Genomic DNA, 17188 nt, shown 5'->3' with positions numbered 1-17188 from the left:
AAAAGTTACTGCTGACCGTAATCCTCCGCTCTTCACACCCTATTGAAACACCCACTTTAATTATCTAAAACTCAACTTCCAAAAGCAGAAGATGTGTTACCTTCCAGAGCAAGGCACCGGGGTGGGCTGGACGACCAGATGAGGTTGTGTAAGCACTCGAGAAACTCCGACCCCTCGAGTTTAAATCCGGGAAAGCAGTGATAGGCGATGACAGTGCCCACCGGGAAGGAGGTCTGGAACTCGGAGATGTTCACGTAGCCATTAGAGGAGGCAAGTGGTCTCAGGCAGCCTGTGACGCGTGAAAGAAAAAAGGAAGGTTTCTCTAGGTCCTCTCCGTCCGCCTAAAGGATGAAGCACTGTCGCTCTTGTGGCCTAGCCCACTGTGAACGTGGCCTGGCCTCTGGGGAATGGGCACTGTGGTCTTAAATGCTCAGACTCCCTCATCTACTGACCTATTCTCCTTGCAATGGGGATACTCGCCTTTATAGCTGCGAATGGCACCAAGAGCGTCAGACCAGTAGGGAAGTGCTGGGGCAGGGGTCACTGCTGGTGGTTCCAGCCCCAAGTGCATGTTAGAATCACCTAAGGGACTTCAAACACCAATGCCTGGCCCCACGCCCAGGGCCGGCATACAGCCTGGGCGTCCTTATCTTTTTTAAAGTTCCCCAAATCATCTAATGTGCCGTCAGTGAGAACCGCTGAGGTGCCGTAGAGGAAAGAGACAGCCCAACTCCTCCTTACGGGGCTGGTGGGTGGCCTGAGACGGTCATGAGGCAAACCTGGTCCCACTGTAGCAGATGGAACAGACGTCTGCCTGATACAGTGCATCTAAAATTTTGAAAATCTCGTTGTGTTTTATGTGAAATAGGTAAGGAAGCCCATAGCACAGTGGTTTGCAAACTTGAAAAGGACTCAGAGAGAGGGCTTGTTGGAATAGACTGCTGGGCCCCGCCCCAGAGTATCCGAGGAGCCCAAGGATTTGCTTTACTAAGGTTTCCAGGTGCAGCTGCTGCTGCAGGGCTGGGGACCAGGCTTCGAGGACCTCTGCTGCAGCGAGCCCGGGCAATCTGCACAGAATCCTGCGTGCCATCCAAGGGGAATCGGGAACCGGATCCCACGCACCTACTTCCGTAAAACAGTGGCTGCCTTTTTGTCGCGAAGCCTGTGCAGCCCAGTGGAACACTCCCAACAGCACAGAGTCCCATTCTGTGTGGCATCCACTGTGATCGGGGAATTTCTTATTGGCTTCAGCAGTTTCACTGGAGGGAATAACGGCCCTGCAGAGCTGCGTTTTCCCGGGGAGGACTAATTGCGTGTGAAGTAAATAAAGGAGAACAGAAATACCTACTTTCCCTTCCACTCACCAAGTACCAATTATGTCACATGCTCTGCAGCCGAGGACTGAACTCTCCCAAGCTGACTCTGTTAGATATTATAAGTATCAAAGGGCTCTGTGTTCAGCAAATTGCTCTGGTCAGCACCCCGGTATATGGTGTCTGTGTATCAGAGCGAGACGAGGGTGAGGCGAGGGAGGCCCCTGGGATGCAGAATTTAGGGAGGTGCTCACTCTGGGGTCATGCAAGCACTGACCCTGCACAGTTGTGTCCTGAGGCCACAGAGCTCTGCAGACCCAGCAGATCACTGCCTGGAATCGGTCAACACTCAGGATGGACCATACCCAAAATGCATGGCACTCAGCCTTCCTTTCAGGCAGTCCCCATGGCCTCAAATGACATTTTTTAATGATGTATTTTTATTTTTTTGGTGAGGAAGATTGGCCCTGAGCTAACATCTCTGCCAGTCTTCCTCTACTTCGTATGTGGGGTGCTGTACAGCATGGCTTGATGAGCGGTATGTAGGTCTGCACCTGGGATCCGAACCCATGAACCCTGGGCCACCGAAGCAGAGTGTGCAAACTTAACCACTATGCCACCAGGCTGGCTCCCTTAATGATTTTTTTCCTGAGCTGAAAACTGGCAACGTTCACGGCAAAAGTGAAAAGTATGGGGGGAGGTTGGGAATCGGGAATAAACAGAATCGCTAACTGAGAAAAGAAGATAAGCAAGTTAATATGAACAAGGGAGCGTATTAGAACCCGTAAGCATAGTTTATGTGAACTGGCACAAGTGACCGTGCCCGCTCCTCTTCCTAGGAAGCTGTGTCATTTGAAACGATCCTCATGGATCAACTGGCTTCCCCAAATAAAAACGAACTCTGACCCACAGCGAGCAGAAGGCATCAGGACACTGCTCGCCGAAACACAAAATTCCCACGGAAAAAAACGGCCTTGAAACAGCCTGCCCATCCCACCCCAAAGGAGACGGCAGTGGGTACACTCGCAGCGAATCAGGGCAGGAAAGACATGTTTCCTCTTGTCTGGAGACAGCCTGTCCTGAGCCTAGCAGTAAGAAACTGGCTTCAGCTCCGTGTTCACCTCGATTTCTATTTGCACTTCCAGATAATAGAGAGAAGCTCCTCAGGCTGTAGCCCCTGGATCTATAAGTGCAAATAAAAGTCACAGGAGGAAGTGTCACACCAAGGGCCAATTACATTCCCCCTGGGGGCTCAGGAGGTGTCAGGCTGTCTAAGACAACCGATTCCTCATGCCTGAGCGGTGCTCGGAGGAAGCTGGAGCAGCCAAGACTCCCTCCTGCCTCTGCAGTGGGGACAGGGCATGGAGCGGAGAGCAGAGCACAGCCCAGGGGCACCTCCTCTGCGGGCACAGTGGGCTCCGAGGATGGAAGGTGGGCTGTGGGTTGTATTGCTGTTTGAAGACACATGCCTCTTGAGAACGGCCGGCCAGCTCTCTTTTTTTCAGTTGCCGAACTACAAAAGCTATGTTTTGACTGAGATTTGACTAAAGGATGATGGAGGGGAGGGGCAAGTGTGGCCAGACAGAGTGAAGGGGAAGCCTGTATCTGAACTCTTGACAATGATACCCCAAGATGTATACCACCATAGGGTACTTTTAAAAAAGTCACTGGAGACAGACGGTCTGGTGGTGTAGTGGTTAAGTTCAGTGTGCTCCACTTCAACAGCCTGGGTTCATGGGTTTGGGTCCCAGGCATGCACCAACACACCGCTCATCAAGCCATGCCGTGGAGGCATCCCACATACAAAATAGAGGAAGACTGGCACAGATGTTAGCTGGGGGCCAATCTTCTTCACCAAAAAAAAAAAAAAAAATCATTGGGGCAAAAAGAACCCCTAAAGAAGACTTTTGTATTTAAATGACATAAAAGGAAATAAAAAGGGTAGGAAAACAAAAAGATAAGTGGAAAATATGAAAGCAAGAAGTGGCCAGAGTCTGAGGCAATTTTCTTCCCCATTACTCTGATAGTGCCACAGGACAGGAACAAATCAAAGGTTAATAAAGTTCATTCGAATAAATAGCCCAACCTAAGAGCCAGCTGCTGATTTTGTGGACAGTCTCTGAAAGCATGAATAAATCACGTGTCTCCTTTAAAAATGTAATATATAACATGCTAAACTACACAGGAAGTTTCTGGGGAGAAATGCCCCAGTGTGAGGGTCTGGGCAGCCTCTGTCCTCCTAAGCCTGAAGCCTTTGTTTCTTCAAGGGGCTGTGGCTCTGAAGCTCTCGCATAAGGAAATGATTTATTTCCAACTATGGGGCAAGCAAAGCAATATCAGAGTCTGCCAGTTGTGATTTCCCAGCACAAAGTTAACATTCGCCTCAACTTGAACATGACGGTGCTTTTGGTGCAAATAAGATTGCTCTCCCTCTCCCTTGAATTATGAATTATGCATCGGCTGCTTGGTCCTTTGGTCCAAGTCACATGTCAAAAAATAAAAATCAGAATTAATGTGAACTCGAGGGCTTATTTTCACAAAGAGGGCCCTCTCTGTCGGCCCAGGCAAATTTAAAAACTGCACGAGGATAAATATTCACCGTGTGGTTTGGATGAAATCTGAATTTGATTATTTTTCTGCTCCTCATGCATTATAAAAAGGGATAACATTATTAAGAGAAAATAGCCTCTGTAAGATTGGCTTTAAATATATTCTCACCACTACTGAAATAAGTATAAATGCTCGGTTATTTCCATTAAATATACAACAGCTCATCATTGTGTTCACAGCCCGGTTACAAGTCTCCTGATTCTTAAACCACTTTTAGTTTCTCAGAGCAAAGCAGATATCCGACATTCTAAAGAATTAGGTATCTCCCATCTAAACTTCAAAACTGGGTGTATGGACCTGGGAAGACTACAAAGCTTTGGCAATCACAGTGAAGACACAGCTGACCCAAGTGGGGAGGGCGGCTCTGTCGTTCTTGCCATCATTCTGTGAGAGAAACACGCACAGGCTCTATGACAAAGTCTGAGAGAAGAACAGCCAGGAACCAAGTTCCCATCCTGTACCTTGACAGATGGGCAGGTTGTCCCACGTTCCGTCGTCGCGACACGAGGAAACCACGTTGTATAGGTCGGGGTAACGGATCTTGAATCCTTCATGACAAGTGATGATTAACTTATCTCCGTGTCTATATGTCTTGTTATGGATCTCGGCGTCTTCAATCTGAGGGACACGGCAGTCTGCAATTGTGTAAAAAGGATACGTTATTTTGGGAATTTCAAACGGTTGTGGTTCACAGCTTCACAACCAAGCTCTTATTTTCAGACCCTGTCTCGACCTCCACAGCAATCTGATAAATGGCTCCTTATTTATCACCAGGCTCGGGTCCCAAGGACAAACAGCAGAACCTGCTTCACAGAGAAATAGGAAGACGTGGCTCAGGAAGAGGGACTGAGTCTGTGGGGATCCGGTCACAGGAGGAACTTTGTTTCCTGCCTGCGACACTTCACACCGTACGGCTGAGCTTACGGACGACTGTGAAAATAAGTGAAGAAAGACAAGAGTTGGGGATTCACCTGAACTACGGATCTGCTCCACACTTTGCTGGGTTGTGGACGGCACGTGGCACAATGTCACCTGTCTGGCTGGTCCCGCCCAGTCACGCCACCTCTGCCTGTGGGGCGAGGACCTGGGCCTGATAAGAACTCTGCTTTGCAGAGCAGCAGGGGCTGAGCTGTGGCTCCATTTGCTATTAGCATCTCCCATCCACCTTATCTGTTTTTAAAAAGATAATAAAGAGAGCAGCACATCCTATGGCCAATGTCGCAAAGGCTCAGAGCAAGCAGCTCCTTAAGATGGAGGACGAGCAGACTGCGCGTGGACGGGAAGACAAGAGGTGAGGCTGGGAGTCAGGAGAGTGCAGGGGAGAGCCAAGGAGCCCACCCAACAAAATGATTAAAAGATACAAAGAATCAGTTATAAGGGTCCACTTCTAACCCCAACTACTTCCAGTTTATCCCCCAGGCCACTCCACTCTGTGCTGCCAACTTGGGGTCCTGCTCCCTCAGCCCCCTCCCACCATCCAGCTAATCCCATGTGGTTTAAGTGACATCGGTCGCCATGTGTCTCTCTCCATCTCTTATGGGCACATCTCTGTTTAATGTCTCTGATTTTACATGCATATAAGCTTCTAGCATGAACTATTTATTTCCACTTTTATTTTTTCATTATTATTATTTTTTTTTTTTTGGTGAGGAAGATTGGCCCTGAGCTAACATCTGTGCCAATCTTCCTCTATTTTATGTGGGATGCTGCTACAGCACGGCTTTCACAAGTGGTGTGTAGGCCCACACCCGGGATCCGAACCTGCAAACCTCAGGCCGAATGTCAGTGACGGGGTAGCCTTGGGCAGAAGGGATCTGCTCTGGTGGCTGGAAGTAAAGGGGTGGTGGCCATTCACTGTCTCCTACGGGTCATCCAAAGTCAAATGCTTGCAAGCTCAGGTCTGCTCATTACCACCGTTAGCTTGAGAGCAGGGACTGTGTCTCCCACTTCCTCTGACATTCCCTCCGCGCCCCAGACCTTGGTACACACCCGGCAAAGCAGAAACGCTGAGGGGAGCCATGTGGGCCCCTGCCCAAGAACACTGTGAGCACACGGCGCCCCGCCCCGCCCCCGAGGCCGCTCCAGCCTCTAAGTCTTCCCCTGAGGAAACCCATCACCAGTCCTTCCCTTTGCCTGTGGATTTCAACAGACAGCGCCTTGGCTGGAAAACCGTGTTCTGGTTTCAATTTTACCTCTCGTTTCTGCGTCGCAGGCTGTGGAAAGGGGTTTCCTAACTGTTCATGTTTAACCCATAGTTTTTCTACTGGAATAGCTGAATTCCCCCCATATCAATCCCAGAATAATCCTGACTGGAGTCACAAGATAACTGACAACTCTTTGCACACCACTGCTGCCTTCTTAATGGAAAAGGTGAATTACATTTTTTTCCAATATCACGATGCAGAAATTATTCACAGCAAATAAAAGCACATTTATCAAGGCATCCGTCTGTAAAATCTTGGCCATAATGGATCCCGTGGCAGTAATCTATATGACTAAACAACTGTTTTCATGATTGACTTAAAATCCGTCCAAGAATTAACCAGTATACTCAGGACGTGGCCAGCTACAGGGAGTTAAGTCAATGGAAAGAAATGTCCATTTGGACGTTGTGGGCAGGTGGACACTGGCTGACGAGGAGCAGAAGCACCCAAGCCTTGTTTCTGAGCGCGGTTTCTCTACATAGTGGTCTATAATACAGAAAGCTTGGAACTTCTCATTAGAACTCCAAGTTTCCATAAGCAGGAGTTGGGGACTACTGGGGAGCATATGACAAAAGGTTCAAAGGGAATTCACAGCCTCCCAAATGCCAGTACTTAAGTATTCTGCTCAAAGAAGAGCCACGATAGGGCGACACAGAACCAATTTACTACGTGAGAGGAGTCACACGTCACCTGGGAGTCAGAAGTCGGAGTTCAATGGCATCAAGGTACAGAGGCCATGAGGGGCTGTGTCCTAGGCGTAAGGACCAAACTGAAATAGACCAGCTCTAACAAACGCAAAACTAAATGACAGGACAAAAATCATCCAACTCCTTTCCAGTTTTTTTATCTGCCATGTCTGGCACCCAATCCCCCAACTGAAGGAGGGTCAAGTAGGAAGAAAGGGGCGTCTGGAATAAGCATGTCCTCCAATCAGCTGTCTGAAGCAGTAAATAACTATAGACCTTATTTCTATGCAAAGAAATAAACCAGGATCATTAGGATCTGAAAAAACTGTGTGATCTTCATCAATTCCAAGGTTTCAAATAGAAATCACATGATGTTCCAGCACAAATGCATCTGGTCGACAGAAAGAATTTTTAAAAGCCACCTTAAAAATCTTGTTACCAAAGATGAGGAAAAAAGGTCTATGAACATGTGATTCTGTCACGTGGAATGACGTCAACAATCAAAACCTACATATACAGGGCATAAATGGGCACTTTTGGCTTTTATTCCAGAAATCATCTTTCACCAGCCCACCACTGTCATTATCTTTATATCCTGATTCTAATAATCATGGAGATTTAATATAATAAATAAATAAAAGGGAAGTAAAAGGCCCTAAGGCAGTATTACACATTTATACCTAACTACAAATTAATTGATCAGTTAGCGGAGAGCAGACTCCTAAAGGATGGAGATGGAGCAGGAAGAGTTAAAGAAATTTTAAAAAATATGTGCCGTGTCTCAGATTAGTTTTTCTTTTTTCTTTTTTTTTGTAGCAGATTGGCCCTGAGCGAACATCTGTTGCCAATCTTCTTTTTTTTCCTCTTCTTCTTCTCCCCAAAACCCACAGTACATCATTGTATATTCTAGTTGTAGGTCCTTCTGGTTCTGCTATGTGGGACGCCGCCTCAGCGTGGCTTGATGAGCAGTGCTAGGTCAGCGCCAGGATCCGAACTGCTGAAGCCCAGGCTGCAAAAGCAGAGAGCACGAACTTAACCACTCAGCCGTGAGGCCGGCCCCAGATTTGTTTTTCTGTAAACAGTTAGTTACATGTGAAAATGAATCTGATTCCTTAAAAACACCAGGTTTCAACATCAATGCTCCCCAAAAAGGGTTCCCAGGAACGTGAATACCAGATACACACTTGGAGATTCACAATTCATATTACATATTAAGCCTTTGACAGTCTTGCTGTGAAGAATTCTACTGGATTTTGTTGAGGCCAGCATTTACAAAGCTTATTATTTATTCATCCGTCTGTTCACTCATTCATTTATTCAGAGAATTACTGAGCCCTTACTCTAGGTCCAATATGTTCCAGAGCTGGGGGTAGAGAAAAAGCCAAGAATCCTACTCTTACGGCACTTGCAGGAACACTGTGCTAACAGACAAATTAACAGATAAATGAGCTAGAAAATAACAGGCAACAATCCCTGCTCTGATGAACACATAACAAGGTCACATGATAGGGACTGACTCCGGCACTCCCTTAATTTGGGTAGACAGGAAGGCGCCTCTGAGGAAATGACATTTATTAAGCTGAGACCTAATGAGAAGAAGAATTCAGTTGTGTGTGGTTCTGGGAGAAGAGCATTTCAGGCAAAGGGAACAACTGGTGCAAAAGCCAGGAAAGAGCTGAGCATCCTTAAGAACACAAAAGAAGATCCATGCGTCTCGAATGCAGTGAGCGAGAGGGAGATAGAAAGGCCAGACCATGCAGGACCTTGTAGATTAGGGTGGGGAATCTGGGGTTTACTTTAATGTGATGGGGAGCTAGCTACTGGAGCTTTTTAGGCATGGGCCACGATACGATCTGATTTATATCCAAAAGGGTTTGCCCTAGTTGCAGTAGAGGATTAACCTCGCCCAAAGAGAGGTTTGACCTTTGCCCTCGGGTCCTGGACAGTAACCTCTATGCTCTTGAAATGTCCGACCTGAGAAGAACTTTTATCTTTGTTGATCTGGAGACTTTGAGCCACACCAGACAGTCTATGTCAACCATGTGACTTAGGCTGGGGGGCCCTGGGCCATGCAGTGTCAGCTCCACTTTCGGAAGGACTGGAAAGGAAGGTCGGCCACACAAGTAGTCAACCATCTGTACGTGACCAAGCCCCAGTAAAAACTCCAGACACCCAGTCTAGCTGTCCGGTTGTCCAGTTGAACCTAGTTCCCTGGTTGTCAATACTCCATGTGCATTGTCACGCATCGTTGCCGGGAGGAGCAGGCGCTGTCCGTACAGCTCCGTTGGGAGAGGGCAGCTGAAAGCCCACGCCTGGTCACTCCTGGACCCCACGTGCCCCTTTCCCGTGGCTCTATCCTTTCACTGTAATAGACATAATCGTGAGGATGACGGTTTTTCTGAGTTCTGTGTGTTCTTTTAGTGAATTACTGAACCTGAGGTTGGCTTTAGGGGCTTCTGAACTTGCAGCTGGTGTCAGAGGTGAGGGTGGTCTTGGGTATCCCTGAACTTTGCACGATGGGATGCTTTTTTCACTTAACGTAGACTAACAATCCTCAGAATTACTATTCTAGATTGGCAGCGTTCCACACCTCTACCGTTCTGCAGAACTACCGTTCGTGCCACATGCTCAGAGAACACCGTCCTGGCCATCAGTTTACTCAGCGTCAGGCTGAAGACACTGAACGGAATCAACGGAGGCAAAGGATGTCGACAGATACAATCAACACAAGGCAGAGAAAAGTGGAGGCAAGGGTTGATGATGTTCAGAAAGGAGACAACTGGAGAGAGCAGATGCTTCACAGAAAAATAAGGACCACCACGGGGGGCGGCTTTGCTTCGGGAGCAGTGCTGGTGCAGGCTGTTTTTCTTCTCTAAAGGACACTGACTCCTACGAAACCTGAAGAAGCCTCAGAACAGGATACTTAAGACCTTGCGGCTCTCAGCTGAATGTTAATGTGGAATTATCACTTTGCCCTGCTTAAAACCACTGAGAAAAGCCACGTAAAAGACAGTTGCACAGACTAAAGTCATTATAAGTAAGCACGATTTCTATAGTTAGTGTTTATCTTTGACCCGTGGATTGGTGTATTTCATTTATTTGCAGTGGCAAAGGCAATTAATATCTTTGTGTTTTGTTATTTCAAGTATTTATTTTTATATTGAACACTTGGATAGTAATTGTTTGTGGGTTCTTAGCTATCCACTCTGAAGGACTAAGACTGCTACACATTTCTTTTAGGCACATACAGAACATTTACAAAAACTGACCATACTTGGGCCATAAAGAAAGTCTCAACAAATTTCAAAAGACTGAAATTATAGAGCCTGTTTTCTGGCCACAATAAAACTAACATAGAAATAAGTAAGTAGAAAATTCTCTTATGTTTGGAAACTGGTAAAACCTTTCTGAATAACCCATGGGTCCAAAAAGAAATAACAATAAAAAGAGAAAAGATTTTAAACTAAATAACAATAAAAATACTACGTATTAAAATGAATGCTGTACAGCTAAAACTATGGCTCTAAATTTCTCTCTAATCATAAATGCACATATTATAAAAAGAGAAATAACTGAAAATCAATAATGTATACCTTGCAATTGGTTAAGTCAAGTCTGCTAACAAACGTTCAATTTTCTACATCCTCACTGTTTTTTCCTGATTGTTCTACAAATTACTAATAGAGGAGAGTTTAAACATCTTATTGTGATTATGGATTTGTCTTTAAAGTTCTATTAATTTTTGCTTTACATATTTTGAGGTATACTATCAGGTACACATAAATTTAGAGTTATTATACCCAAATTAAGAATTCTTCTAGAAAGTTAGAAAAGGCACAGTAAATTAAACCCAAAGAAAGTACAAGGAAGTAAATAAGAAAGAAAAGAAGAAACATTAATGAAATAGAAAAGAAACACAGACAAGACAGAATCCACAAACCCAAAAGTCGGTTCTTTGAAATCAACAAAATTGATAAATCACTTGTGAAACTGATCAAGAAACAAAGAGGGACCACACACATAACCATGTAAGAATAAAAAAGGGACACCGTTACAGATCCTACATTTAAAAAAAAAAGATGTTACAAAAAACTTAATACAAAGAAATTAGAAATTTTAGATGGAGTCAAATTCCCAGAACAAACAAAAACTGTACAATTTACCAAAATGGACACAGGAAGAAACAGAAAGTGGTTATAATCCTACAAAATATTAAATTGAATTCAAAACTAAAAACCATTCTACAAAGAAAACTCCAGGTCTCGGTGGTGGCTTCCCCAGGAAGTCTACCAAACATTTAAAGAAGAAATAACATCAATCTTAGACAAACTCTTTCAGAGTTCTATTCTGGAAGATTACAACCACTCATTCTATGAGCAGAGCACAACCTTGACTGTAAAACCTGATTGAGAATTTTACAAAAAAAGAAAAATTTAGGCCAATCTATCTCATCAACATAAATGCAAAATTTATAAATAAGATATTAACAAACAAAATCCAACAATAAATTAAAAAGAAAACACGTCACAAGTAACTTGGATTTATTTCGAGAATGCTAAGTTGGTTTAACATTTGACAATAACGCAGCGTAACTCACCACATTAACATAAAAAAGAAAAGTATTATTATCTCAATAGCTTGGAAAAAGTGTTTCATAAAATTCAACATCCATTCACGATATTTTTTAAAACTTTTAAGCTGGGAATTGAAGTAAACACCTTTAATATAATAAAAAAGATTTTTTAAAAACCTATACAAAAATATTGAAGGCATTCCATTCAAGACTGAGAACAAGACAAAGATGCTTACTCTTTCCACTTGTATTCAGCATTGTTCTGGAGTTCCTAACCAAAGCAAGAATGTAGAAGCAGGAAACAAGATATTAAGATCAGAAAGAAAGAAATAAAAGTTGCATTAGTCACACATGACACGGTTGTTTATGTGGTAAAACCCAAAAGAATTTACACAAATAGTAAAACTAATAAATGAGTTTGGCATGTATGAACTTCTACATACCATCAATTAAATAAAACCAAAATTTTAAAAATTTATCGTCAAGAGCATCAAAGAAGTTTGAATTCCTAAGCATAAATCTAACAAAAGTTATGTAAGACTTCTACACAGAAAATCACAAAATAATGAGAAAAATTATAAAAGACCTAAATAAATGGGGGAATATTCCATGTTCGTAGGTTGGAAAACTCGATATTATAAAGGCATTATTTTCCCCAAACTTTATCTATAAACTCAAAATAATCATATTAAAAAATTCAAACTTGTTTTGATAGTTGATAGGTTGATTCTTTCCTTTACATGGAAAGGCTAAGAAGAGCCAAGACAGTCTTGAACAAGTAGGGCAAGGCAGGAAAACTTGCTCTATCAGAAGTCAAGACTTCTTATAAAGCTACAGGAATTAAAACAGTACAGAATTGATGCAAAGATAGACAAACAGACCGATGGAACAGACCAGAGAGTCCTGAAACAGGACGTCTGTCTTATGACAAAGGTGGCACTGTAGAGCAGTGGAAAACAACAGTGTCTCAAATAAATGGTGCTGAATTATATCATATACACAAATCGAGTCTAGATGAATTAAAGATCTAAATGTGAAAGTCAAAATAATGAAGTTCTGAGAAGACAATATAAGGAATGTCTTCAGGAAATAGGAGTAGGGAAATATTTTTTAAATAAGACCTCAAAAACAGCAGCAAACATAAAGAAAAAGATTGATAAATTTGACTACATTAAAATTAAGATCTTCTGTTCATCAAAAGACATTACTCAGAGAGTAAAAATGTAAGCCACAGAAAGTGAGAAGACATTTGCCACACATATAGCCAACAAAGGGCTTGTATCCAGTATCCATAAAGAACTCCTAAGAATCAATAAGAAACAGACAACTCAATAGATAAACAGCAAGTGAATGAAACAGGCACTTCATAAGAGATAATAACGAGGTGGCCAATACACACGCAAAAAGGTATGCAACCTTATTACTCACCAGGGAAACGTACATTAAAACCACAAGCTACCACTACATACCCACCAGATAGCTAAAATATTGACAATACCAAGTGTTGGCAAGGAGCAACTGAGACTCTGTTACTCTGTTGGCTGGAGTGTAAACTGGTGCAATCACTTTGAAAAACTGGCCAGTGCCTATTAATGGTGGACACAGGAATATTCTATGACCCAGGACTGCTATTCTTAGGTATATATCCAACAGAAATGTGTATATATATATATATATATATATATGCATATATATATATACAAAAAAATATATATATATATGCATATATATATATATATTCATCAAGAGGTATATTCTAGAATGTTCAGAGCAGCACTATTTGTAACAGACCCAACTGGAAAAAATCTAAATTTCCATTAACATCAGAATTCAAATTATGGTCTATTCATATAATAGCACACTATGCAGAGATGCCAATGAGTGAACTACAGCCTCATGCAATAAGATGCGTGAATTTTGCAAACATAAAGTAAAAGAAGTCGGATGTAAATAATATTTACTTTATAATTCCATGTATATAAACTACAAAAAAAAAAGGCAAAAGTAAATTAAAGCTAAAATAGTACCACATTTAAGAAGGCATAGCGCTGGGCTAAGTGATTATGACCATGGGAAATGCTCACCATGACTTGGAAAAGAGGTCACCTCTGCGAGTGAGGGGGAGGCTGTGACTGGGATGGGGCTTCTGGGGTGCCAGTGATGCTCTCTATCTTCATCTGGATCATGGTGACATGGGTGTTTGCTCTGTGATAATTCATTGGACCATTTGGTTTTGTGTACTTTTCTATGTATATATTTTACAAATTTTAAAAACGTTAAGACAATAACAACAACAACAACAAAATTAATCCAGAAAGCAGAATAAGGAAATTCCCCAGAAATGTAGTGATCTCCCCCAACTAAACTGGGAGCTTCTGGGCCTGACAAGTAGAGAGTGTGTAACAGAATTTGGGGGCATGAATGACTAAAGATATTGGGGAGGCACTTAAATTTATGAGCATAAAACCTGAACAATTTTCCGAAGGCAACTTGACACAGAGGTTGTTGGAGAAAAAACTGGGTTTGGTTCAGAGAGATTTGCCCTAGAACACAAACCTATCTGATTTCTTGCTTTTCTCTTGATATGCAGAGTTTTAACTATTCTATCTTTAAAGAAACCTTGAGGTCTCTTTCCAGCTTCTGAAAAGTCGCCTTCACTTTCACAAGGAGGTGATAGAAGGCACTTGGTTGCTAGAGCCGAGCTCACAAGAAAAATAAAAGGAAGCAGTTCAAATGCTATTCTCGTGGGCTGATGACTCACAAAGGTTCCAGCCTGCATCTTGATGTTCTACTGGTGAAATGCCTATGGCAAGTATGTCAAGGTGGCCTCGGCAGCCCACCAGCATGAGCATCTCCTGAAGGTGCCTGCTAACTTCACATTCCTCGTGCATAATAACCGCAAAGAGTGGGCCTGGGAATGTGCATTTTAACATGCCCCTTGGGCAATTCGCATGAAGTCAAACTGTTGAGAAGACGGCTTGATGAATACGTAAGGTGATTGAATAGACAGAAGACAGCAGTCCAAAAGCAGAGGCTGGCTCAGATTTAACAAGCCCCGGCCCATCCCTTAGCAGCTGTGTCAGACAAATGTAATAAAGGACAGAATCTAATCTGAGCCGGCTGGGCAGCAGCCCTGCACCCGAGGCCTCTGGCTCCTGCAGGCCCAGCGTGCGGTTCCGAGGAGAATACATTAGTAACAGGACTCTCGAGATGCTGACTGAGAGCCATGGTCAGCCCCGAACTACTCAAGGCTGGCATGAGGGAAGATGAATTTCAGCTGCGATGGGTTTGGAAGGACACCCGTGGGGGCAGCCCTGCATTTTTCATAAGGAGCCAACCTAATTCTGGGTAGTTTCAGTTGCGAGCTTGTGAAAAACTGCTTTCTGGGGACTCTCCATGATCAGCTTGGTGTTCAAGGTTGCTAAAAATCATCTTGTGACCTTTATACATGATCTGACAAGGATCTGTGCACGTGCTCTGGCCGTCGTTCTGCATCTGCCTAATAATCCTGTGAGTTAAAGCAACTCACTACCTCCACGGCCCCTGTACAGAAAGGGCGAAATCCCAGCGCTCACGTGACACGGGAGACGACGTGAGGTGGCTGGTAAAGGCTCTGTGATCTGGGTTTTCCCTCCGCACGTACAGGGGCTCGGCGGCACAGGCTTGTGAACCCTCGTCCGCAGCAGTCCAGCTGTCATCTTGCAACGATGATAACTGATCATTTCTGCCACTTCTCTTTGCTGCGTCGGCCCCCGTCGGACCTGACCTTATTTCCCCCGGATTTTTTTTTTTTTTTCCGCTCAAGTCATGACCACATTTAAGTCACAGAAATCTTTTTAGGAACAAAAACCAAACTCACGCTGAAGCCACAAGGGAGGGAGTGCAGGGAAGCCCTGACTTCTGTTATAAGCAGCATAAATAAGACATGACAGTGGTCCTGGAGACAGGGAGAGGCAGCTCTCTGCTGCTGCCCATCTTAGAAGATGGAAAATGAGAACAGAGTACCTTAGGGGAAGACACGCAAATATTTGCCCTTGTGGGCACAGGCTGCTGTTTCTGATAACCCATGTCTGAGGCAACAAGAAAGAAACTTTAGATGATAGAAAATGTACATCAGAAGAAAAGGATTCTAAATAAAACCTTTTTAAAGCATCCATCTGTTTTCGTGAAGTCTCTGGAGCCAGGAGACAACTCACCTTAATATAGGAGTAACTATAAAAAAGGAATATGATGAATACCCTGCTTTTGAAAAATGCCTGCACCCGCCAGTTTCAATGAACAAAGGAGTTATCTGGGGCCAGCCTGGTGGCAGATGGTTAAGTTCACGTGCTGCACTTTGGCGGCCCAGGGTTCGGAGGTTCAGATCCCAGGCGCGGACATATACACCACACATCAAGCCACGCTGTGGCGGTGTCCCACATGCAAAAACAGAGGAAGATTGCCACAGATGTTAGCTCAGTGACAATCTTCCTCAAGCAATAAGAGGAAGATTGGCAATGGATGCTAGCTCATGGCCAATCTTCCTCACCAAAAAGAAAAAAGAAGAAGAAGAAGAAAGGAGTGATCTGCCATCTTTACTGCCAGCTTTAGCTCATGAGTCAAGTTGAATCTGAAATTAAAAATTTATAATATAATAATACTACTTAAGCTCACATTGCACCTTTTCCTCAGGAAGCTCAAAGAACCTTCTTAACATCAAATTATTCATCTTTTATAGCAATCCTGGTCAGGTCCATGGGAGTCAAAACATTTTAGTAAGTATTTAAAAATAACGCTTGCTGCCTGAATTAATATTTTCCCTCTTGCACCCTGCAAGGAACTGGGGCAAAGAGGGGCTGAGCGTGGAGACATAGCAAGTTGGGGCAGTGACAGGGGCAGCTCTCCTGTGCTCTGTGCAACCTGCAGCCACAACCAGACAATGAGGGAGATGGAGCCAAAAAGAGCAGGTGGCAGAGGTAATTGAAATGACCTTGGGAGCTTTCAGAAGTACCTATGCTTGAGCTCCCACTGCCCAGAACAATGAAAATAGATCCTCTTGGAGAAAGTTCTGGGCACTAATATTTCTAGAAGTCCCCCAGGTGAGTCTGACACACAGCCTGGGTTGCATACCACCAGTACAGTAGAAAGAGCACTGAACTAGGAGTCAGGATGCTGGTGGCAACCCCAGGGTATTCGTCATGTGACTGTATAAGTCACTTCAATTCTACAGGCTTTAGTTTCTTCTTTCGTAAAATGACAACACTGACATTCTCTGAGTCTAAAAATTAATGATCTCCCGGGAGCTCCGTTTGACACTAGAGAAAATCACGTTCTCGTCCCCCTTGTAAAATACTATCATCATATCGTTGCATGAGCGAGTCTTAAAATCTTTTTGTGTGTAAGAATCAGCTGGGAGTTTTAAAAAATACACACAGTCCAGGGGCTGGCCCCGTGGCCGAGTGGTTAAGTTCACGCGCTCCGCTGCAGGTGGCCCAGTGTTTCGTTAGTTCGAATCCTGGGCGCGGACATGGCACTGCTCATCAGACCACGCTGAGGCAGCGTCCCACATGCCACAACTAGAAGAACCCACAACGAAGAATACACAACTATGTACCGGGGGGGCTTTGGGGAGAAAAAGGAAAAAATAAAATCTTTAAAAAAAAAAAAAAAATACACACAGTCCTTGGTCTCACTCCTAACGTACTCATGCAGGAGGTCTGAAGATGTATATTTCACAAGTTCTTAATGCAAGTTGTCCTTGGCTGACTGTGGGAACCCGAGCCTGCATGGACAGCTTCCTACCTCTTTAAGTAAGATGCCTCC

At 43.8% G+C, this 17188-nt stretch overlaps 1 protein-coding gene across 6 annotated transcripts in view; it reads right to left on the bottom strand.

Annotated features, from left to right (window-relative positions):
• Positions 1 to 17188, bottom strand: part of SUSD4 (sushi domain containing 4) — a 123582-nt gene that overhangs the window by 36648 nt on the left and 69746 nt on the right. For all 6 annotated transcript variants that reach the window (XM_046679096.1, XM_046679098.1, XM_046679093.1 and 3 more), the window contains 2 exons: positions 4385 to 4558; positions 101 to 289 (listed from right to left, as the gene is read on the bottom strand). In XM_046679096.1, the coding sequence (XP_046535052.1) occupies positions 101 to 289; positions 4385 to 4558 (363 nt within the window). The remainder of the gene's footprint in view (positions 1 to 100; positions 290 to 4384; positions 4559 to 17188) is intronic.

The sequence above is a fragment of the Equus quagga genome, chromosome 12 (assembly GCF_021613505.1).
Source record: "Equus quagga isolate Etosha38 chromosome 12, UCLA_HA_Equagga_1.0, whole genome shotgun sequence".
Lineage (NCBI taxonomy): Eukaryota > Metazoa > Chordata > Mammalia > Perissodactyla > Equidae > Equus > Equus quagga.
This window is presented reverse-complemented; position numbering and strand designations above follow the sequence as displayed.